Source organism: Aptenodytes patagonicus, chromosome 2 (genome assembly GCF_965638725.1).
Source record: "Aptenodytes patagonicus chromosome 2, bAptPat1.pri.cur, whole genome shotgun sequence".
Lineage (NCBI taxonomy): Eukaryota > Metazoa > Chordata > Aves > Sphenisciformes > Spheniscidae > Aptenodytes > Aptenodytes patagonicus.
In genome coordinates this window covers 51,185,074-51,209,509 of record NC_134950.1, presented here as the reverse complement: position 1 = coordinate 51,209,509, position 24,436 = coordinate 51,185,074, and the positions used below count along the sequence as shown (strand labels likewise).

The 24,436-nt window shown below is 43.1% G+C and overlaps 1 protein-coding gene across 3 annotated transcripts; it reads right to left on the bottom strand.

The window, feature by feature from the left end:
• Window positions 1–9,813: 9,813 nt before the first annotated feature.
• AQP4 (aquaporin 4) lies at window positions 9,814–22,714 on the bottom strand. Of its 3 annotated transcripts, none has more exons than XM_076329805.1 (5): window positions 22,470–22,714; window positions 17,772–18,186; window positions 16,693–16,857; window positions 16,243–16,323; window positions 9,814–13,613 (listed from the first exon to the last, which is right to left on the bottom strand). In XM_076329805.1, exons 1-5 carry the CDS (start codon window positions 22,541–22,543, stop codon window positions 13,335–13,337), a joined length of 1,014 nt encoding a protein of 337 aa, XP_076185920.1. In that variant the 5' UTR covers window positions 22,544–22,714; the 3' UTR covers window positions 9,814–13,334. The 3 variants fall into 3 exon arrangements, with proteins under 3 accessions (XP_076185920.1, XP_076185921.1, XP_076185922.1); XM_076329806.1 differs by lacking the exon at window positions 22,470–22,714 and adding an exon at window positions 22,309–22,369; XM_076329807.1 differs by lacking the exon at window positions 22,470–22,714 and adding an exon at window positions 20,511–20,695.
• Window positions 22,715–24,436: the final 1,722 nt, after the last annotated feature.

Sequence of the window (24,436 nt, the reverse complement as noted above, 5' to 3'; positions counted from 1 at the left end):
TGGTGGATGAAAAGCTGGACGTGAGCCAGCAATGTGCGCTCACAGCCCAGAAGGCCAATCGTATCCTGGGCTGCATCAAAAGAAGCGTGGCCAGCAGGTCGAGGGAGGGGATTCTGCCCCTCTACTCTGCTCTGGTGAGACCCCACCTGGAGTACTGCGTCCAGCTCTGGAGCCCTCAGCATAAGAAAGACACGGACCTGTCGGAGCGGGTCCAGAGGAGGGCCACGAAAATCATCAGGGGGATGGGACACCTCTCCTATGAGGAAAGGCTGAGAGAGTTGGCGTTGTTCAGCCTAGAGAAGAGAAGGCTCTGGGAAGACCTTATTGCAGCCTCTCAGTACTTCAAGGGGGCTTATAAAAAAGATGGTGGCAAACTTTTTAGCAGGGCCTGTTGCGACAGGACAAGGGGGAATGGCTTTAAACTAAAGGGGGGTAGATTGAGACTAGATATAAGGAAGAAATTTTTTACGCTGAGGGTGGTGAAACACTGGCACAGGTTGCCCAGAGAGGTGGTGGATGTCCCATCCCTGGACACATTCAAGGTCAGGTTGGACGGGGCTCTGAGCAACCTGATCTAGTTGAAGATGTCCCTGCCCACGGCAGGGGGGTTGGACTAGATGACCTTTAGAGGTCCCTTCCAACCCAAACTATTCTATGATTCTATGATCTTGTCATTTGAATAATTTATTTTTGCTGTCACTGGACAGGATACTGACTTATCCTCGCAGCATGACATTACAGCTTTGTTTCCATACATTGGTTTGACTGAGTAGGTGACATCCTGAAGAAAAGGAGATCTCATTTCTTAACAGAGATTAGAACAACTTATTGCTGCCTCTGGGACTGTGAGATCATCTTCAAGTTGGCCTTACTAATTAGCAACATAAACTCCTGCTTCCCTTATGAGATTGGTTTGCAACTGGATTTTGACAAAAGCTCTGAGGGTCACGTAAGGAATGTTCTGAGGGACTCCTTGGGATGATAAACTGAAGAAAAAGTACTAAAATACAGTGCAATTCCTAATGTGAAACACTTAATGTGAGATATTGCTTGCTGTGAAATGTCTTTTGAAGTGCCTACTTTCATGCTCTTTATTTCACCATCTATTTTTAAAACAAATTTTATTCTTAACACAAACATTTTTCCCATAGTCTCTTTGAATTTATGTTAGCAGGGTCACACTGCACAGAGCACACCACCACCACTACTGCAGCATCTCCGGCAATTTATGTTAACCATTGTCTGAGACAGCTTCCAAGCCACCTGAGGCCACCTCCTATTACGCAGTTCAAGACTTCTGGTATCAACAGATCTAGCCCCATTCAGAGGTTTTTTGAGCTCCCCTGTGTTGCTGTGAGAGGAATGACCACCCTAGTCCCATGACAGCATTTAATGCCAGAGTCATTTCCAGTGGAGATACTTCGCCTGCTTCATTTGTTACAGAACGACAGCATCATTAAAAAGGAAGAGCTAATGCAAGCGTACAACATCATTGCTACTCGTAAATTGTTTCATTATCAGCCTGGGTATATTCTTCAAACCCTGGAGTCTCAGATCATGAAGTTTCCAGCTCTCACAGTTGTAACAGATGATCACATGAGATTTAAAAAAAACAGACAAACAAAATGTTTTTAATTTAAAACCCATCTAACTTTAAAAAGACAATATTGTGATTCTGAGTCCTACCACACAACTGGTAATATTTTGGATTTGGCACATCAGTTATTGTAAAGCTGGTCTTCTTGTCTTGTTTTCACCAAATAGATAGCACAAACCAAACCAAACCAAGACAAGTCAAGTCAAGTCAAGTCAAGTCAAGACAAACTTAACCTTCCCCCTATTTAACAGCAGCTATATGTCCCCAAGTACTCATTAATGATCTCCTTCAACCCCAAACTCAAATCTGTGGGTCTGAAGAATATCAGACCACCCACTGCAGCCTTTTCAGTCAGGAGAGCTGGCAGTAGTGAGCAAGGGGAAGGGAGCTCTCTCTCATCAACCAAAAAGTCACACCTGTGACTGAGCAGGTTTTTACAGCTCTATTACTGCCATTAAGGAGGGACAGGAGAGGTACAGCCACAATGTAAATGCATATGATCAAGGTTGTACTTTTGGCGCCGCCCCTCCTTTAGGTTCCTCTGTAGATCTGTAAAGGAAAAATAGCTAACCTACAGAAATCGCCATGCTTGGGTTATACAGAGGTCTCTTAGGCATCAACCTCACTAGTAAAGTTTGGTCTGTAAAAAAAGGAATTTAAAATATCCCTGTGGTTATTTTTGTCAATGGATTATCAGCACCAGAGGTGTTCCAAGCAGACAGAAGGATCCACACACAAAAAAAGAAGAAAAAAGAAAAAAAAAGAATTGTCTGTATTAGATAGTTCAGCTGATGTTCTGAAGGATCTGGTAAGACCTACAGCCATGGTTGGAAATGAACTGGCTGATCTTCAGGACTTCCTGACACGATTTGCCTTCAAGAAGGTACAAATAAGGCAAGAGAAAACCATCATGTTTCAGCAAAAGCAAGTTGTACTACGTTTACTCAGTGCATGTGTAATGATTTGACACTTACAGAGAGCGTTTGTAGCTTCATGTTAAATCAAACCACAGGAAAATGCTGTCCATGTAACAACTGTGAGAGCAGACAAGGCCTCCCCTTTTCAGATTTATTTGCAGAATAAATGCTTTATGTTGTCTGGAGAAAAGTTAACACTCATAAGAGAGAAAATACCAATGTTCAGAAAAGAAGAATGGGAGTCAGGTTGCCTGTGTTATCTTCCTGGTTAAAGTTTACTATTTGGGGTGACCAGAGCACTTCAAGACTGCTTAACCATTTGTAATATATGCGCGCGCGCGCACACACACACATGTGCATATATATAAAAACATGTATAAATATATATATTATATATAAAATATATGCATATATGTAAATATAAATATTAAAATTATATATATAGAGAGACATATATAGATGTAATTGTAAAAATAGTTTTAACTGTTTCCTAGAACTGCAGGGCTCAATATTTGATAGCTGCTTTAGCCATAGGATTTCTTTCTGGGAACTGGAGATCTTACTGTTATTTGGGTCCTTCTACCACAAACTTTCTTGGAGGTTGTCGTGGTTTAATCTCAGTCGGCAACTAAGCACCACGCAGCCGCTCGCTCACTCCCCCCCACCCGGTGGGATGGGGGAGAGAATTGGAAGAGCACAAGTTAGAAAAAACTCGTGGGTTGAGATAAAAACAGTTTAATAATTGAAATAAAATGATAATAATAATATGATAATAATAATAATACACAAAGCAAGTGATGCACAGTACAATTGCTCACCACCCGCCGACCGATGCCCAGCCAGTCCCCGAGCAGCGGCCCCCCCGGCCAGCTTTCCCCAGTTTATGTACTGAGCATGACGTCACATGGTATGGAATGTCCCTTTGGCCAGTTTGGCTGTGCCCCCTCCCAGCTTCTGGTGCACCTGCAGCCTTCTCAGTCGGTAGAGCATGGGAAGCTGAAAAGTCCTTGGCTAGTGTAAGCATTACCTAGCAACAACTAAACATCCGTGCGTTATCAACTTTGTTCTCATCCTAAATCCACTGTACCAGCTACTAGAAAGGAAATTAACTCTATCCCTGCCGAAACCAGGACAAGAGGAGGCAAGAACTCTGTTTGCATGGCTCTACAGGAGATGTCTGGGGAGCAGCCCAGCACAACACAGCTCACTTCTTGATTTGCCAAGTGCTCATCCCCTTCTCTGCCTGCCCTCAGCTTGCCTCCTCGTCGACTCTGGCCATGCATGACCCTCTATCTATTTTCCCACTGTTGCATTAAGCTCACAAATGAGTTCAGACACATGAAGTCCTGCTCGCTCTGAATCTTCTGCCCGTGGAGGCACTCTGAAGAGAAAGTACCTCTGGTCTTGGTGATGGCAAAGGAACCTTCAAATATTTAGATGTACCCTCTGAGCTGATTCAGCCCCAGATTGTACAAGGCAAATTTTGTACATGACAAATCACTTGGGAGCCCTTTCCAGGGCTGAGGGATATGATGTGGATTTCCCATCCTCTGATTGCAAAACTGGAAATTAGTATCTAGGTTTTCACCTCGTGTTGTTAGGATTATACATTTCGCAGTTAACCCTGAAACCTATGAGATGTTTCACTGTTGACTGAAGTTTGTGCCTGCAGGGATATAAAATGACAACTTTTCAGGCTCCTTCCAGCACCTAAGACTCCAGCTATGCCATATATAACTGCCACAATGTGAGTTTTCTCCCTTTACACAATGTTTATATGTTGTTGGCACAAAAACTACTAGCCCTTCAGACACTGAAAATGAGAAACAAATGGAAGGGAATATAAGAGACACAAAGATTATTTAGGCAATTGTCTCAAATATGGTGGTTTTAATGATACATTTTTGATAATTAGAATAATGTTGAGAAAATGGGTAAAAAAGGGCTGGACTCAGAAGAAAAATTTAGGTCCATCATGAAATAAAGTTCATGGAAACTGTGTGTGTTTTATTAAAAAAAATACCATCTGAAGTGAAAATGAAGACTCTGAATCAGAAATTCAGATGTTTGGAGCTTCATTGTAAAAAACTCAGCAGTCCCCATAGGGTCCCAAATTCATTGAAGGGACAGCTGTCTATGCAGGAAATACAGACAAATGGAGACCGTGCAATGGAGGGTGCCATCAGATCCTGCAGAGAAAAGACATCAAACAGCCAGAAAAGTTAAAGCATCCTCAAGCGACATTCTTTGACAAAGGGAAAAAAAAAGGGATAGTGAAAGACTTTGCTAGATGAGAAAATAAATTGTTCTACTTAATTCCATGAAATGTTTGCAGATTCAACCTGTAGAAAAGATAAAATAAGGTGTGGAGAACCTGAAAGAAACAGGGCTCTGTAAGAGGAAAAAAGACCAAACTCCCCCCGCAAAACAAACACACAAAGCAATTTTTCTAACTGGGGAGAGAATAAAATTCGCTTTGACCTTTTCCTCACCACTCAGACACAATAGCAATAGCTGCTATATATAAACCTTAGATGTTCTTCAGCTGCGCTCAACCAAAGGATATTTATTTTAACTCAGAAAGGCTAGTGGTGAAAGAAGTTGGGGGATATTTTATTTACACAGTGATAAACTAACCTATGGATCACTTCTCTAAGGGTAGCTCTAGGAATGACTAGGATGCAGAGGGATTCAGATGGACTTTTTGACCTCCTTTGTTAAAGCTCCCTCCATGGTATTTGCTGGGCTTTTTCAAAGCTAAAAGGTTGGAGGACACAAAGCTTTATTCTCACATTTTAGTCTTGAGGCTAGAGAAGCTTCTGCATTTATGCCCTAGCAATGTTTGCCTCCAGTAAATCTGAAGTATGCTGGGCAGCTGTGGAAGGAGGGAGAAAAACAAAAAAGCCTTGTGTCTGAAACATTTGTGTTTGTGTGCATCCTACCCTGTACAGCTGGTCTGACTCAGCTCTGAGAAGATGCTGTGCAGCTGTTTCTCTGGAGCAATACCTGTGGGCAAACAGCAGCAGAGTCCAACGTCTATGTACATCTTCCTGATCTCCAGAGTTCATTTTGTCCCTACTCTGTCATCTTTAATCACGAAGCATTAGGCTTTTTCTTACTGGATGTTCATGTGCATATGTTCAGAATTTACAGGGCCAATCAACCATTGTTCCAGTTTTCCTATTGATGTTTTTCTTGCAAATCAGAGCCCAGGGACTTGCCACAAGGCCAAATCCCATCTTTTCAAAATTGATTACTTCTTTGCTGGGACACTGTTTACTCTACTGCAATTGTCTAAGACTGGGTTCGGCTGGTGCAAACTGACTTCATCTCTTCCGTGAAGCTAAGGCAGGATTTAGCCTGTGTACTGTACAGCTCTGGCAAGTCAAGGCAGATGAGGTGCCCCCCTCTGGGGCAACTCTGCTGCTGCTGCTGCCTAGAGAAAGTGGCCCCAAGTCCAAAGTGGCAGTAACAGCTTGAAGGAGGCTCTAGAGACTAAACCATCTCATGCCAGCTCTGATGAGCTCATTCAGCAGGAAAGGCAGGGAATAAAGCAAAACAAAACAAAATAAGCATGCACTCCCGAAGATGGGACCACCAGGCAGCTAGGCACCGAGATACCATGCAAATGGAAATAATTAAGCACTGGAACAGAATAGTGGAGATATCACTGGAATTATCAAAGGAATTTTTTGAGGAAAAATGAATGAATCCCCACTGCCTTGAGATTTGCTGTTCCAAAGCAAAGCAATAATCCCCACAGAATAAATGGGGCTAGCCCTAAGGTAGAACGGTGTAACGGTAAAATATTTCTCATGCTAGAAGGTTCCAAAACATGTAAGGTAATCAGTTTTTAAATGGTTCAAGTGTGAAAAAGAAAAGCCTTACGGCAAATGAACCTTGAGAGGAAGAGCAGCAGAACCCAATTGGCTCCATGGAAGTAGGAGACACTACTGTGTCTACACCGAGTCATTAGGATCCCAGTGGGGCATGCAGCAATCTCAAATGGCAGTTGATCTCCCACGTTTTTACCTACTGATGTTGTCCACTTCTAGGAAGGAGTGAATCCGATGGCTGTGCGAAGTTGTGCATCTCTGTGCATCTTTCACACACACGTGTGTGCACACATAGAGTCTGTTTGTACAAAATTTAGACATATTGTGCATCCCAGAGCTTTTTATGAAGATTCATATCAAAAGGGAAGTAGAGATGAAGCATCATAGGAAGGTCATTGCTGTGCGTGTGTGGAGAAGAGTGGTCGGGAACTCTGTTTGCCAGGCACAGCCGCAGAAAGCCTCTGCCTATCACACGTGGTAAGGCGAGAGACAAATAATATAAGCTCCTTTCACCTTTCAAAAGAACATTGTGATTGCTTTTTTAGTTAGATTATTCCACAGTCTTTGTACTTGTAAGGAATGCTTTTCTAATGAGGCAAGAAAGGTCAAAAGAAATTAATAGCCAAGATAACAGTTATCAGATACAAATAAAGCAGCTTATAACGCTTGCAATACACCGCAATCTGCAACAGATAAAGGAGTCAAAATCCAAAGGAGGGTTCAAAGGGAAGCTGATATTGGGAATATCTACACTCTAAGTTCTCTTTTTAAGCAGATGACTGGGCCGCAGTTGCTGTTTGCAGTTGTCGCTGCTGAAGCCAGTGTTGCCACTGAAGCTTAGAGTAAGGACCTCACTCACCCAGCACGGCTCAGCCTCTCCCATTTGGTAGCTCAGATCCCACAAGCCTATGTGCATGGCCTCATACAACAGGGACCACGTTTTTATCCTGTAAGTAAGTGATACCACAGTGCCAGCAAACACTGGGTAAGAGGTACACTACTGTCCTGGTTTCGGCAGGGATAGAGTTAATTTCCTTCCTAGTAGCTGGTACAGTGCTGTGTTTTGGATTTAGGGTGAGAACAATGTTGATAATACACCGATGTTTTAGTTGTTGCTAGGGTGACAGCATACTTTTTCCAAATATTCTACTAACTTTTCAGGATTCTGCACTTGCTCAGGGGTGAAGTTCCAAAACACTGGGGGTGCCCATTGGCCTAGGTACTTGCCCATCTTGTCCCACATACCCTGCCACTCATAATTATTCAGCCTTGGGGCAGATCTCTGGATGATATTCTTAAATTGCTTACCAACTTTAGACAAAACCAAAACAATATTCCCAAGAAGTATTAATAGAAGTATCTTAACTGCCCAAGGATGTTCAAAATACTGAAAAGTTACTGTAATGAAGGAGGAAACATCATAGAAGAAGGTAGTGACACTGCCATTCTGTATTTCCTCCGTAAAAAAACTCTCAGAAAAGTTACTGCAATTGCTAGTTGTCTCCACAAAACGGTCTCCATGGTACAGTAACGGCTTCATGAATTTGCGTGTCATCCTTGCGCAGGGGCCAGGACCACGACAACTACAAAGCTCTCCCTTGCCCACACTGTTGCTTTCCTGTTCCTCCCAGGATCCTGCTGCATCTAAACCCTGGAGACAGCTACATCACTACTTGTTTGCCTTTCTAATTCTCCAGACACCTAGATTCCTGTTTGTGAGTCTCCCAAAATGTCAAAGTGGCTCCTACCTTATGTGTTTGTGACCCAAAAGTAATTTTACTAGGCCTGCCTAAATCCCCTTGGGAACCTCTTTCAGTAAGGTACAGATCACGTGTGTAGTAAGATATATGCCACGCACAGAGACATGCACACCCCTAAGCCTCTTGAGAGGTGCCTCTGGAGCTTGGATATGAAGAAGCTGAAGGCAAAAGCCGAACCTCTGCGAGGGGTGAGTTTCAGGTACAAGTCTGCTCTCAGCTCTTCCTGCTGATTAGATGCTATCCCAGATGATGGGGTTTCATATTAATAATTTTCAGGATCCTAATCTCCTCCATGAATGCCATACGTGTCTTCGGAGCTAAAATTCGCGTTCCAAACAAGGAGCCAGACAACCAGAAATGTAATTGCTACAGGACCTGATTTCCATTGCTGAAGTCCTCATGGGAGCTTGGTCTCACAAGCCATGCTTTAGCAAAAGGTCTTTGAAGTGCCAGTGTCATTGCTGTCACTTTTGCAAAACCTTAGCTCTCCACTAGTCCTATGAGTTTTAAACCATCTAGCAAAATCGGTGATGTACGTGTACCAGCATAACTTCTGCTCTAATTGGTTTAGCTTGTTTCCATACAGATATTAAATTTCTTTCACAATCACTTCTCTTCACTGATGAATATTGTTCCACAGTAGATCATTCATTCTCAGCTGCACACACTTCCAGACTCCTCTCAGACATGTTCTATTGGGTGGATTGGGTTTTTTCCTTACATTTCAGTCCTGAGCTTTAGGATCATTAAACATTTCCAGTGACCACATGATGCCTTTTTTTTTTTTTAACAGATAGTTTATTTGCAACAGTAATGTGAGATATAGCAGAATACAAGTGGGAACCAGATAATAATGTATTATTTTATAGTGTATATTTCAGTAGATTATTCCAAATGTTACATATGAAAATTTTAAGTCCTATAACATTAGTTCTGATATCATGGTAACTAAACATTTCAACAATAAGCAGTCTTGTGGAAAAATTCACGTACATAGTTTGCTTTACCTCATTTGTCCTAAATTACAGACTGCATCAGTATGATTCAGATCATGTAAGCGGGTAACAAATAGTTCAGTCTATATTTGCATCTTGTCTATTCAGTAAGTCCTTGAGAAACTCAGACACACACAGATTGATTTGAGATACAAAAAATTATGCATGATGTTTTCATCTCTCACCTTGCAAAGAGTCATTCACAATGTAAATTCTCACATATTTTATTTAGATTAAAAATATTGGATGGTGTGTAATATCCTGAATGTGTTACACAGACTGCAGATAAAATGTTGCAGAGCACAGCAGCAACTGCTTTGCCACCAAGCACTAGAAAGGTGGAAATCTGAAGGCCATCTAGCTTTCTAAGCAGATACTGTAGCAATTATTAATAATCAGAAATAAAACACATTTTGAAAAGCTCATACGCAAATACATGTGACAAGCCTAAACACTGCATGAGATGAGTCTTGCTCCTGCTTATACTGAATGAATGAAAGATACACAGCTCCCAAATACTTCAACAGGAGAAGGGTTATGATGACCACTCAAATGGTGCAGAGTTTCTTTTTTCTTTTTTCCCTGAGAATAGTTAGAATTTGGCTGATAAACTCCTCAGAGTTCATGCAACCCAAAACGTATTTGTGTGTCTCAGGGTAACCACCCTTAGCTTCCATCCTTTCTTTTCTGAAATCCGGTGATTAAATATTTTGAATGTGTTTGTTAAAGTGCAAATATAATGTTGGAAACAATCGTGCCATCAGGGAGGAGTGAGACTCATTCATGCTTTTTTTAGGACCCCAGAATGACGACATGCCTGGCAGACTTCCTGCGATATCCATCCACCATCATAAACAAAAGACCTTTACTGTTTCCCACCCCAACCAATAAATACTTTAAGAGGACACCACGTTATGTTATGAGGTGCAATTTAAGAGCTGAAGGCCTTTAGAACATAAATCTCAAACAGTATTAAAGTACGTATTTTAAAATCATATTAAGGCAGAAGTATTTCCAATCCATAAAAAGGTCATGCTAGTCTACTATTTAACCAAATGTGACTATTGTAGAGTGATGATACCACTGCAAAACAACTTAAAGAAGCACACATCCCTGCAGGTCAAAGCTAAATCAGGTCTTAAGGGTGACGTTCCCTTACATGGATGGTGATCTCTTGTAGTGGGGCAGAACTGGCTGTGACGACAGCCACTCCTCAGGATTTACTTTAGGGTGGGTCATAAACCTCAAGTCGAACACACCTCCTTCCAGAATTAAGTATCTTGCTGAAAGACTCTGATTTTGGAAGAAACACAGTGAAGTGCAAGACAGAAGCCATCAGGCCCCAAAAAAGCTCAGGGTCATTTCCACTGTAGTCAATGACAAACTCTTCAATGAGTCTCGTTCTGTGGGAGCAGGAGTAGACCTGCCATATCTTGCTTTCCTACTAATGTCCAATGGCATGGCAACATCCTTTACTGTCTAGTGGTCTCTTTATTTTAGCTTCCCTTCTTTCCCTAATCTTTTCAGGAGCCTCTTATCTCCAATACTCTCTTTGAGCGAGGAGTTCTCCTAGGACTGGTTCTGAGCGTTTGCCACAATTCATTAATAGAAAGCGTTTCGAGGAAAAAAATCCTCCTAACTGAGGTGGCTGGTGCTGTGCTTGTGTTATGCTCACCTCAGCAGCAGAATCAGGCTGGCTGAGGAAAATCAAGCCATTTGTGTAAAGGACCCTTAAGCATAAAACAAATCACAGCTCCTTATTTAAATAACACAGGACTGTGCAAAATTCACAAATTAAGAGCTTCTAAGGAGTGTCTTATGCAAACCTTTGCTTAAAAATCCACCGGTGCTATGTGTATTACTCTTTACTTCACCTGTTTAAGCCATGCAAAAGGTTTAATCAAAGTCTCCCTTTAACAAATACAGCATTTGAAGGAAAAAAAAAAAAGCCAGAACAAATGCTAGACAAAAACACCCCCACAAGTTTTTATCTTTCTCATTGAATCTATTTAGTGTGGTATTTACCCATCTGAGCAGAGCTATGCAGGGGTCTAAACACCACAGCTGTGTTGCCATTCCTCAGGAGACTTAGTCCTTGCTGTGGGAAGAAGCTCTTATCTGCGATTTGATATTGTCCCTGACCACGCTCATGCCCTTGAACCGTGATGCTGTCAGTGTGTCGGGGCACAGCTAAGGACAAGTATCAGCTGTTTTACCAGACTCCACAGGCAGCTGCTGCTGTGATGCTGCAACAGGTATGTGACGGGGAGTGTGTCTGGCGAGAGGGCTCACGCGTCGGGAGCGGGGCTGTTGCTGGGTCACCCAAGGAAGCCCTGTCCTGCGCCCACGTGTGCTACATGCTGTGCCTGGGTGGAATAAGGGAGAGATCACGGCCCAACTGCAAATGCATGAAGGAGTCATGAATCTCATGCTCAATGCAGGGAGTTTGCGCCACACTAACAGGTTTTAAGACAAGAAAAGTGTGAGACTAGGAAAATGAGTATGGCAGGACATGCTGGGACTACACAGTGCCGCAGGTTGGGATAGCAGAATTGCCCTTGGATCATCGTGCACAGATTTGAGGGTAGCAGTGGTTTATTATCTCATTAGAAACATCTAATTCCCTGTAATAAAGATTCCATGTAGAGTACGTCAAAGAACAGACAAGGCTATTACAGCCCACAGTCAGGACTAATGCTTTTTTTCACCTCTCATTGCTAAATAGGCAGGAGTAGCTTTTCAATTTCAAAATAAAAAACTATATAATTACAGTAATAATACCATGCTCCTGACTGCTCTGCAGCTGCATATTGTAAAACTCAAAGCCACTGATCAGAAACAAAAGCAGTAAGTCAGTAACAGCTTTACAGAAATGTTCTGCTGGGGTGATTATATCTGTCAAAATACTTCTATAAAGGAAAGACTGACTACTGAACATATTTCACATCCCTTTCCCCCTAAAAAACCCTGCAAGTGCTTGCGTCTTTTCCTAACAACAGATAAAGAAACCTTTGCCAGAGGTGTAATTAAGACCGTATGAACACTGGAACAAGCATGGATCCTGTTCAAATAGTTATGCATCAGTTACAACAAAAAGCCAGAAGCAGTCATATTTTTATCATCCATTATAAAAAAATATTTCCCAATCAGTGTTTCAATACAGTTAAAAGTTAAAAACCCTCTACATTACTGATAAATTAAAAAGACCATATCTCCAACCATCTTGTAAGAAGTAGGTAAGTAATTTAAACCTTTAGTTTACATAAATTAGCACAGAAATGTATATTTGAACAAGTGCACTGAAAACAGATATGCCTTCTTTTCTTCTGGTATCTCTTATTTGAGTTATTAAGTAACAGGAAAGCCTTTATATTCTTTGCATGACCTTGAGAGTCTGCTAACACTAAATGGTCAATAGTCAAACCCCAGGAGAATGTTTCACCAGATAGACAATGACAAGAGGGAGCATGAAGTACAGTCAAATGCTTTGCAGCCTTATTACAGCAGACTTCAACATTCAATTTCAGCATATTTACTCTCAGGAAGGGATGAAGGTAATATATTTATACTGCAAATCACATGAATGAAATTTGATGGGTTGATAAGATTTTTTTTTTTAAAACCTATTAAAGTATCATTTTTTCCGAGGTAGTTTGCAAGGCAATAGTGATGTACATGAGTGGAAACAATACCCCTTTGCTTGACTGTGGATAAAACTCTTAAACACTGTTGGTGCTGTCCCTGAACCTCATAGAGAATGCTTAATGGATAAGATGTTCTAATCGGAGCTGACAACAGCCAATTAAGTGTCAGAAGAACAATCTGGTAAGTAGGTCTTCATGTCTATAGGCATTTCCTGATACGTCTTAACTGTCAATCTGAATGTTAAACATCTCTATCTTTATCTCATTATTGACTGATTTATTAAAGGGGAATGCTTTCATCTCTTTTTTTGACTTTGGGGTTGCTTCAGAAAGAAGGAAAGGAAAATACTAGGAACAACTCTTAAGTTGGAATAATAGATGCGAAATCCTAATTACAGCAAAGTCCTAATGTTCCAACTGAGCAGGTGTATGGTTTGGTGACACCACTACCATGCAGCTGCCCACACCATACCTTTTAATAAGCGGCAGATGCTCAGTCTAGAGGAGATCTGTTTCTTTAATAGGTGGAAGGACATCTGTGGACGTGCTAGCAGGCTGCTCTCTGCTTTCAGTGCTTCTTGCTAGTCATACAGAAGACAACACCTCGCTGGATGGATCTCTTCCCTTCTTGTCCTCACCCCTGTCGATATCAATCACATGAACTATGCCAGGCTTCAGGATCAGGTCATCAGTCTCTACGTGGCTCCTGTTATCGTCCACCTCGATGTACTTCCCTTTGGATGGCTGGGTAGCCTTACTGAAGACATCTTTAAAACGGCGCTTGAGTTCAACGTCCGGGCAATAGACATACTCATAAAGAGCACCAGCAAGGACTGCTCCTATTATTGGTCCCACCCAATATACCTGCAAAAAGAGGTGGAAAAAAGACGGGCATTAAGCTCTAGAGCAAACGGAGAACCCAGGGTCTCAGAGAAAAGTATGTCACTACAGACTTCACCCAGAAAAGTTTCTGCAAAATGCCCCAGCCCAATTGTTAAAACCAACTCTCCAGAAATGCACAGTCACATAGTTCCCTGGCTTTCATGGACCGGGATGGAATTTGCCATCGTACCAGTTTATGAGGCAGAGAAATGTAACTACCATAGGTTTCACAGATGGTGACCTGGAGCTCAGCAATTAAGCGACTGCTCTAAAAATCACAGATGAAGTTGGTCAAAACGCAGTCTCTTAGGCAGTTAATGGCATTAGTCCTAGGTCAATTTTTTTTTGCTTTCTGCCTCCTCCCAGCCTCTCTCTCTCACATATATTTCACCCCCTTCAGAAATGCTCCCTAGTCACCTTGAATCCAGTCATCTAAACCATCTCGCATCCGTGGGTGTGGCTCTTCCCTAAAAACTCCTCTCGTGCCAGCGTTTAGGGAATCACCAGGCAGTGGACCCCACAGAGCAGAGGAGAAGAGGGACCTATGCTGACATGCCAGTGAGGTACAGTTACTACCTCCCTGATGCCTGAAAAAGATTTCAGTTTACATGCCTGGTTACCAACGTTTTGGGGCAGACCAGCTGAGCAGCAGTGAAGCTATGGACACCTCCCATGGACAGACACGCAGGCATCCTCTCTGGCTGCCCTACCTTCTCCTGTTAATAGAAAGCAGCTTTTTTCCCCTCTTTATGGGAGATTTAACTTTTTTTTTTTTTTTAAACTTTGTCCAGTGAGACAAAAGTACAGGTTCTTCATCATCCTTATTTGGATCAACCATAGCTATAACATTTCTTGAGACAAAAAAGGCCACAGATCCTGGTGGAGTCATGTATGACTTGTCAAATACAGCTCTGTAATCACAACATACAGTTGCTCTGGCATAGCTTTGCTTTTCAACTAGCAGGGGTAAGATGATTGAGAAGCAGTTTTGCCAAAGAAATAGTTTTGTCAAGTTTTATTGATCCGTCTCTTGCCAAGAGGCCTCCTCTAAATTTTCATCGCTCATTGCCAGCTGTAGAAAAACATATATGGACTGTTTGCAAGATGACACACAAAACAAACACCAATGTAGAAAACTGATTTTTTTTTCCTGCATTTTCACCCAAGGCGACAATGAATTTTTAAGGAAACAAAATCTTTCCTAGTGGATACGCAAACAGTTCTACTTCAGTATCTCAGACTCACATTTCCAAAATAATCCAAATTCGGCTCCTGATCCCGCAGAATCCAACAGGCAGTCAGCTACCTGATTATCTAATTTGAATAAGCAAATACAACCGCCATGCACAACTTTGTAGGGTACCTATCTATTTCAGCATGACATGCAGCAGTTCTGTAACATTAGTAGGTGCAGAAGCCCATGGGCTTCTGTCAATAGCATGCCAATGTCACTGCTCCGGAGGAGGAGAAAAGGCCATCTTTCCAAGTGACCCGGACAGTAGCTAAGCTTCTCCTACAAGTTTTTCCATGGTACATTTGTTTATTGTTTATAGCTTTAGTTATAAATTACAGGATCCCTCAGAATATGGATAATTAATCTCGTGAAAAACTACAGCAGTTTTTTGTATGAACAAGCCATTCACTGATAACTGGGTAAATCTGCCTCAATAGGATAACTCTTGGGAACAAAGTTACACAATCGTGTTTGCAGAATTGGAGCCTTAGGGCCTGAAGACAATGCTATTTCTGTTATTAGCTGCAGTGGGAGCAATGTGGGCTTCCTACTTTAAAAAAAAAATCAGGAAAATCCTTATATGCACTGTAACATGCAGTTCTTACAGTTAGCATTAAAAGTGTCCCTAGAAGTGCTTTCCTGTCTTTAATTAGGTGAGGCTGAGCTGCAATCCATCTCTCCCTTATAAAATGTGAATTGGTTTTTAATAAGTTTACTAGTGGGATGCTACAGAAAATGACTGCATCATTCACAATCTGTTTATCCAATTGTTTCCTGCGCAAATACTCCTAGGGTATGACACTTTCAAATTGAAGCAGGTAACATCTGGTCTGGTCTGGAAAGACCAGACTGCAACCCCTTCATCTCTCACTGCGGGCATTTGCCGAGGCAGGTTCTCCCCCAGGAACCAGACCACAGAGGGTCCCTGCTCTCATGTTATGTATGTCTGCCCCAGTTTGCTGCAGAACCAGGTGAAACGTGAAGCCGACAGAATTACTTCCATAACTTCTCACCAGTGTGACTGGGGGGGTTTGCAATCTGCCTTGGAGGATTCTTCTTTCTAGCAGTTCAATTCTTTCAGTCTCACTAGATGCCTTTTTTTGTTTTGAACTTTTTGTATGATTTCCTTTCTACCCCAGCTACTACCTCCACAAAACGGCCCCTGAATAAAGATGCTATTCCAACGCGTTGCATACTGCACCACAGTCCTAGGCGAGGAGCATAATTATACCAAAGCTTGTGGCAGGTCTGCGCCTGCCTTCCTCGGTGATGGTCTCTATGTGACGTACTGGGATAGATAACTAAAAGCAAATGATGTTTGAAAAATTCTGACAGCTGTTTGTCGCTATGGTGAAGGAAGCATGAAAGCAGAGTTACCCATTGGTTTTCCCATCTCCCCATGATCACAGCAGGTCCAAATGATCGAGCAGGGTTCATACTGGCACCGGTGTAATTGATCTAAAGCAGAGACAAAATGTTGCCTGTTACTAAAGTCTTGAAGGTCATTATTCAATTTCTACTAGTCCTTGTACTATGGGACACCCTGTTTTTTTATGGCTTTTAATCTTGACAGCTGGTATTGTCACTCTCCCAAGTCTTATCACAAAATTAACAAAGTCATCACATAAACAGGCAGAAAAGCTCTGATGCAACACCCTACCCAAGGGGACCCTCCTGCTACTCCAAAGGGTTTTGGCGTGGATCCATAAAGAATATAGCAGCTATATAGCTGTAGCACCCATAAAGGCCACAGAAGTTTCCATTTACTTCTGAAGTAGTCACAAAGGGACAAGGGGTCTACTTTTTAAAAAGAAGCCATTAACTTACAGCAAATAAATGTCCAATTGCAACAGAAAATCCAATGGCTAAAGCTACTGAACCAGTGACATCACTTCGTTTTGAATCACAGCTGGCAAAAATAGTAAAAACCAGCTGGAATGTAATTATCAACTCCACCAGGAGTCCATGGCCAGCGGAAAGATCCCCGTGCACCTGGAAGAAGGGAAAGAAACACTGGAGATAAGCAAAGGTGATTTTATAAATCAGAAAGCCACCGCATACATTAATTGTATTTCAGGGAAAGGTATTTCTAAATGGTACACAAAGACAACAATGAACTTTCAGAGGTACAAATTCCCCTCACACACACTTTTCTCCCCTTTTAATTAAAATTTTTTTATTTTATTTTATTTTGAGAGCCATGGAAAATTACTGCTGGACTGAGAACAGAAGGCTTAACAGTAACACTCAACAAGAACTTCAAAGTTAGACTGCAGAAGTATAGTTTATTTTTACACAGGGATTTGCAAATGCTGCACTTCCCCTTCACCAATTTTTTTCTTGGGAGCACTGTAATTTACTATTCAATTATAAATTCATTAATTAGCCCTGACTTAATTAATTTAAATTTCAATTAAAAATTAAGCAGTGTATGGCTCAAGTGCATTTTTAATAAGTCCTGCAACAGGGCTAACTGATGGCATTCCTTATTAGTTTAGCACAAAGCTGAAATCTAAGCCACAATCTATTTCAAAAGTATGTCAGTTTAAATTGATGGGTTTTCAGTCCCCATCATAATGGCACAGAATTAACTTCCCCCTCCCCAGCCCATATGAAAATGGCATTTCACGCATATATTATTCAAATTTTGTATGTCAATTAACATACCTGTTGTCATCAGATTTGGGGAAGTTCTAGGAAAGAGAACTTCTATAAAAAGAACAGCTATAGATATTACGCTGCATAAACCCATCCTAAGGAGAGCTTTAAGCCCTGTCTAGATGCTGTAAATAAACCAGCAAGCTCTTAAAATCTCTACTTGAGCTCTCTTTATTCTGCGTGACACTGATTATACTTTCTTAGGCTCTAAGCTAGTCTAGTGCAAGAGCCGGAGGAGAAGTGATTACCGCAGTGACTCCCAGGCCTCCTACCACGCTTGGTGGTGTGACGAGGTAAAGGATGCCTGCGCCCACGATGGCTCCCAGGCACTGGGCAAGAATGTAGAAGACGGACTTGGCGAGGCTGATCTTCCTCGTGCAGACCATTGCCACGGTCACAGCAGGGTTAATGTGGCCTCCGCTGATGTGTCCAAAGCACTGCACCATGGTTGCAATGCTGAGTCCAAAGCAGAGGGAGATAAGGACCATGTCTACAGGCAGGGGCTTCTCTGCTCCACCCCAGTTGATCGTGGAGCCGAGGCTGAGGAGGACAAAAATGAGCATGGCCAAAAATTCTGCCGAAACGGCTTTCCAGAAGGGCTGAGTCCAGACTCCTTTAAACGCCACCATGATGCTCTCACACTTACACAGACGTCCACACTTACTGAAAAGGGAAACAGAGCTTCATCAGAAGTCACCAAGTAAGCCTTATGCTCTCCTGTTAGGGGATTGCTATCCAGAAGACTTTGGAGAGAGGGCGGCAATGCTGAGTATCCTTGGGCTGAGACAACCACAGACTGCACTCTCAGAGCAGACTGCCCTTAAAACATGACCAGTGTTTGAGTGTCTGCAGGACACAGGGTAATTAATCACCCCTTGCGATAAGTCTGTCTGTATAGCTTCACTTCACAAAAAGCAACCTCTGTATCTTTTGAAATAAGTGAGTATGAAGATAAGTGTATTCTTCTACACTAGCTGACCTCTGCCTGACTTAGAGTCTGTACAGCCCGTTAACTATCATGCTCACTAAATCTGTGGGTATCCTCTTTTTCTAAGCAAATCTGTACTTTTCACAAAGCAGGTACGACAATTCAATAAAAGGCAGCATCTTAGTCAAACCCTAATGGTTTTGGTAACAGTGTAGTGTTGGGAGGTTGCCCCGGGAGCTGTAAGAGAAAGTCTGTTTGTTTGAACACTCACACAGACCAATGTTTCAATTTATATTTATGCAAAGAGCAGTTTCTTCACTGCAGATGTAGGGTAAAAATTGTATTCAGCCAGGAGAATAGATGCAATCCTAAATTCTGACCTTTAAATCAATCATGCAATCAATGAAGTGCTTTCTTTTGGGGTAAGGTTGCCGAGTAAGGTGTGGAATAGAGTACTGTTTTCTGTATGTGTAGTGTGTAGAACTCTGTGTGGCAAAGGAAGAAGTGTCTTGATTTTCCTCTCTGTCTGGAGATGCTATTTATTAGTCTACACTGCCTTCCCGATGAGTTACAATTTTGCTAGATGTTCAGATACCTATGAAAGTGGGTCACTAAAGAAAAGTTATTTGTGGTATTAATAAATTAGGAGAATAAGCCAAAAGGGAAGCATTTTAATGAGTTTCTAAGGAATGCTAACAAGATTCTTCTCTAAAAACAAAAGCAAAAAACCTCCAACCCCTCAAAAAGGTAGAAAACAGAAGAAAGAATATTCAGCTGCTACATTTGGGAACAGAATTTCAAGTGGAAGATGCATGAATTGATGCTCAGTTATCTAAGGTAACTGAGCTACAATGCATATTTAATACCACTTACATCAGAAAGAAGCATAAAAGGCATGTCTGCCCTTTTCAAGTTATTGCAAGAGGAATGGCCCATGAATTTCTTAACAGTTGCAGTGAGTTAGGGAAAGGCAATTTAATCCTGTGACTGGAGAAAATAATTTGTTTCCCTGTCTCATTTCTTATGCTAATTTACTGTGTATTTTGGATAGGCCATTTGAACTGTTATCTCAGTTCTCTAGACTCTCAGGTGAGAACAAGAATTACATTATCTCCTGCAAATGGCTGTGTAAAGTGCTTGTGAAGTGATCTGAGAGACTTGAGCGGGACTTGCTCTGCTAGAGAAGAACTGAAGCCAGAACCTCAAAAGAGAATAAAGTCATCCCCAAAATCTTCTGATTTTGGGTCAAACTTGAGACAAACGGAAAGATGCTTTTGTAAGACTGCATATTAACAGTCAGTAAATGACCAACAATCTAGACTAGACTTTTTGTTCAAAACGGCTCCAAAATCATTGCCTCCCCAGTGCTGAAGCTCACAGGTATTTGGTCGTCCTTACCTTTCAACCCTATGCCCAGATTCTCACTGAAACCTAAACGCTTATCTCCGATAGCCTTACTACTTCCTCACTAATAATTTATTTTAGTGGCCTAAGACACAGGCGCTATATCCATACTGAGAAAAGCTCATTTACCCAGGGCGTGTCCCAAGTGAACATTTCATACAGGGATGAAGCATATCCTGAAGCCCATGGAAAAGAAACCTGGATACACAGACAAGGGAAGCGGCGCTCATCCACCCTCTCATCCCCAGCTCAGTTGGGATGCAACCTGGACTTCCCTGAGCTTTCGCTTGCTAAGCAAAATGCAAGCCCTAGTATTATATTCCAGACTTCTGAAAAATTTCCAACCACCAAGGGCACTATGGGGGGAATGTAGGTTTTTGGAGCGTGGGAGAGAGGGGTATGGTGACTCCTGACTTCTTTGTCCGAGTGTGCCTGACCATCTCTGTCTGTACGCAGAAAATAGTGAGATCTGCAAATTAATTACATTCTTTCATCCTGTAGAAGTGGACAGAAAAGTGTGTTAGCATTTGGTATTAGAATCGCACAGTTAGCTTCCCTTTAGTTGTAGAACAACTTGGAAGAACACATTAAGAATTAGCGTGTGCATGTGCACGCACGTGTGCAAGAGGGACAGGGAGGATCCGGAAAAGCACACCTTCTACTGGACTGCTGATGGGCCTGTCTGGAAGGAGGCTACCACTTATGAAGGGCAGATCTCATACTGCTTCTCCAGCTGAGACAATGTCCAGTCAGTTCAGTCAGTATTACTTATAGCCCTGAAAACGCAAAAATGCTGCATGCAAGCCAAAAGTATAACTCACACACAGAAGCTTGTTCATCAACAAACAGAAAATTTCTAAAACAGCATGCTACATGGAAAAAACCCAAAATGGTAGAACTACACTGTCAGCCATGCTTTGATAGTTTAATGATCTAAACATCTATTTTTAATGCACACGTTTTTCTGAAGCAGTCTGTTTTTCTATGATTTCAACACCCAGCAAAATGCCCAGCTGTCATGGCCAAATTTTTCTTTCAAACTCCACATCTTTCTTCCCCACAGCAAAAAAACCCTACAAATGTTAATAAAAGCTTAATACTGTGTTTGAGCCCTGAGTGCAGGTTTTCACTTAAACCCAAAGGCTATCAGCAACTTAGAAATCAACACCATCTCCAACATCCGCTATTTTTTCAGCATGCGGTTAATTTAAAGGCTTGAGATGAGACAGAGAGCGAGTGATGGCTGTGCCAGGTCTGAATCCAACATGTGACTTTCCAGCAGGTAAGATTTGCCATCAAAGCTGCAAAACGATTTTTGGAGTAGTTCTTGTTCATGGTTGTCTTAGATAGATACAAAATACAACAGAAAACCAGAAAGACAAATTCGTGTTATGGTCACACATTAATTTCACATGTGGCCACGCTTGAAATTCTCTGGTTTGGACTACAAGTCCCGGTAGGATGCAAGGTGGGTTTTTACAGGTCATGTTGCCATCAGGGCTGCAGGCATGATTACGGCTTCAAAGCTGTACCAATATAAATAATAACAAAGGCTTCAATACAAGTGTCAAACGGTATTTTTAAAATTCCTCCTTTTCTAACCAACACCATTTCCAGGAGCAGAGCAAGCAGCCCGGACGCGGGCTTCCAGCCAGCCGCTCCACACGACGCTGCTGTCGCACAGAAGTTTTGTGCGTGCGGCAGCTATTTACAGTGGCATCTCCGCAGCAGACTCCGATACTCCCCGAGCCGGGCTGGCACAGCCGGCCGCAGCTCAAATGGGCTTTCGGCACCCGCTTGCCAGCCTGGGGGGAGGAGGGGGGGCAGGCTGCTGCTGCAAAACAAACGCGCTATCGCAGGGCTCGCTTATAACCGCTTCGCCTCGCTTTCCAAGACGATGCTGAATGAGCGACTGACACGGATAAGCTACAGGAGGTGGGAAGGGGAGGTTTGGGAGCCCGGTACCGCAGCTTTTTGGCTGTGCGGGAGCTGGGCTTTCTGCACACCCTTCTCCCCGACGCAGGACCACAAGTGGCGAACAGAACAAAGTTTTAGGGTGCGGAAAAGCAGGGGTGTTTGAAACCCTCTGCTCCCCCCCCCCCCTTCGCATCTCTGGTGTTAAAACCCAAGGACGACCGAAAGGCTCCGGTAGTGCCTTCGGGGAGGGGGAGCCCGGTGCCCTGGGAGCCATCCCTCGGTGCAAAACGCCGGGGAAAGGCAGCTCGCAACACCCCCCAGCCCCCCGCCGGCGCAGCGAGGGCGACCCGGCTGCGCGCTCCTCCCGCGGCCGGACAACCGGGGGGGGTCCCCGCGAGCGCGGAGAAGGGGCGCCCCTCCCGCATCCGCGCACCCCCCTCCCCTCTTCCCCAAGCTTTCCTATAAAGTCGTCTTTGGTTTGGGTGGGCCGCCCCCACCCCCCTCCCTCCGCGCCCCGCGGAGGGCCGCGCACTCACCCGCGGCGCGGCGCGGCCGCTCCGTCGCTCATGCCTCCCCGGCGGGCGCGGAGCCGCGGCGGCGCGGGCGAGCGGCGCTCGCCGGGGTGGGCTCGGGGCGCGTGGGCGGGGGGGTGGCACGGCTCCCGACCGTGCGGCTGGCCCGCGCCGCGGTCCCCTACCTGCTGCTCCCTGCGGGCGAAGGGTACTTGAGAAAGTGCCGGCGGAGCACCGGCTGCGGGTCATTTGCGATCATGTGAACATGCAGATTAATTCAGGGGGGTTCGCGGCTGCTTCTTAAAAGAAGGAGCCAGGGCCGAAGCGAGCCCGCTGTGCTGCTGCAGTGGGGGGGCTGCACGGCATTGAGAAGGACTCAAAGGTTTCTCAGTTTCTTCTCTGCCGCACGCTGTGTTGAAGGAAAAAAAGTCGAAGCAACTCTGCAGCCAGGGAGCTTTATCCATCTAAAATGCCTATTAGTACCTTACTAGAACTCCACTGGTTACGAAAGAGGCGAAGTGTTTTTATTTGTTGGAAGTTGCTAAATTCAACAAAGTTTTGCCTAGTGTGGAAAGCCAGTGGAGGCCACTGAAAAGAACTGTTGAAATTAGACCATGATGCTGTTGAGGAAATTCAGGTGGTCCCCACCTTGAGAAGAACCCAATGACTACAGCATGAAAACAATCCAATGAAAAAACAGCCCTTCACGTAATAAGAGAAAAACCCGAAGTTGCCCAAGTCTCCAGGCACAATTATTTAGTTAGAGAATGCGTAGAAACTGTGGCTTGAAGAAGACCGGGGTGAAAATGGAACAAAGTATCTAGAAAATCCTTTTTTTTGCAGCGGCTTAGGACTTTGCAGGCAGTAAAAGAATCTGTGCATAAGTTATACAGAAAACATTTTAAGGGACATGTTCAAGTGTTAAACAAGGTTAAAATAGCACGCACAGAGAAACTACATCTGCTGCCATGCATCCATGCAGCAACAGAGAAAGAATCAAAGTTCGGCATGATGATCAGTCAGCCTGTACGGGACACACTGTACCAGATAATCCTTCTGACCATTAGAAAACAGTGCAAGATATGAAGAACAACTTTGGGCATGGAAACCATGGACGGAAAGTCCTCTCTTAGCTTCTGCTAGGAGATTGTAGGTAATAATTTACACCAGTGAAAAGCAAGTATAATGTATAACACTACCAATTCAGGATGCCCTGGACAAATTTGTACACACAGCAATAAAAAAAGTCATGCCCGTGTGTTAAACACTTACTGATCACAGTTTATGGTAAATGCAGGCGATCATAAAGTACAAATGTAGGTGTTTCTCTCACGTTTGCCTGCTCTTCCCCTAAAGCCATGTCATAAAGGATACCAAGAGACATTCACAAGTTGATGGCAAAAGAAAAACAGCTGGCTGGATGTTTGCCTTTCTTGTTTTCAAGCTTCGCTTCATTTGCTTATGTCTTGAGCTTAGTCAGGAGTGGGTGCAGTCATCATTACACAGCTCTGCTCTTTCATTTGGTGCGTTTGGTTTTTCAGTCTATGCCCTTCACAACCTGCTGCAGTGATTCCAGAAAATTCCAGTCCTAACACTGTCTTACTGACACATAAGCCCGTCGTATACTTCATATACTCACAGACCAACTTTTTGTGTCAGGGCTGCGGGAGGAGTTCCTCCTAGTGAAAGGCTTTCAGTTAGGATGTTCCTCTGCATAGGATTTTTTTTACCCCTATTTCCTTTTCCCCCTCTGCCAGGAATTACTGTACAAAAAGGTCCTTTTTAGTGCTGTGTTTCAAACACCTGTGGATTCCCTTGATGTGAGCTTGAACGTGCCACATCTTTCGCCACCTGCATTTGGTGAAGTCATTATCTGATTATTTCAGCCTTTTACGCCATGGCTACTTCTGTCATACAAATCCTTTTCTCTGTTGTTCCAAAAGCTACAAAAGGCACACGTACAAAACTCAATTTTCTTTCCAGTTTTGGAGCTGGCTGTTTGAAATCAGGGCTGAGGTTGCTTTCATAGCTTTGCCCTGACAACACACGTGTCCTTTGGCACCTTGCAGGCTCGGCTCCTGCGGCCTGTTTGTTTGTTCACAAACAAAATTCGCTGAGCAAAACCAATAATTGCTTTTCCTTTTCTTGCAGA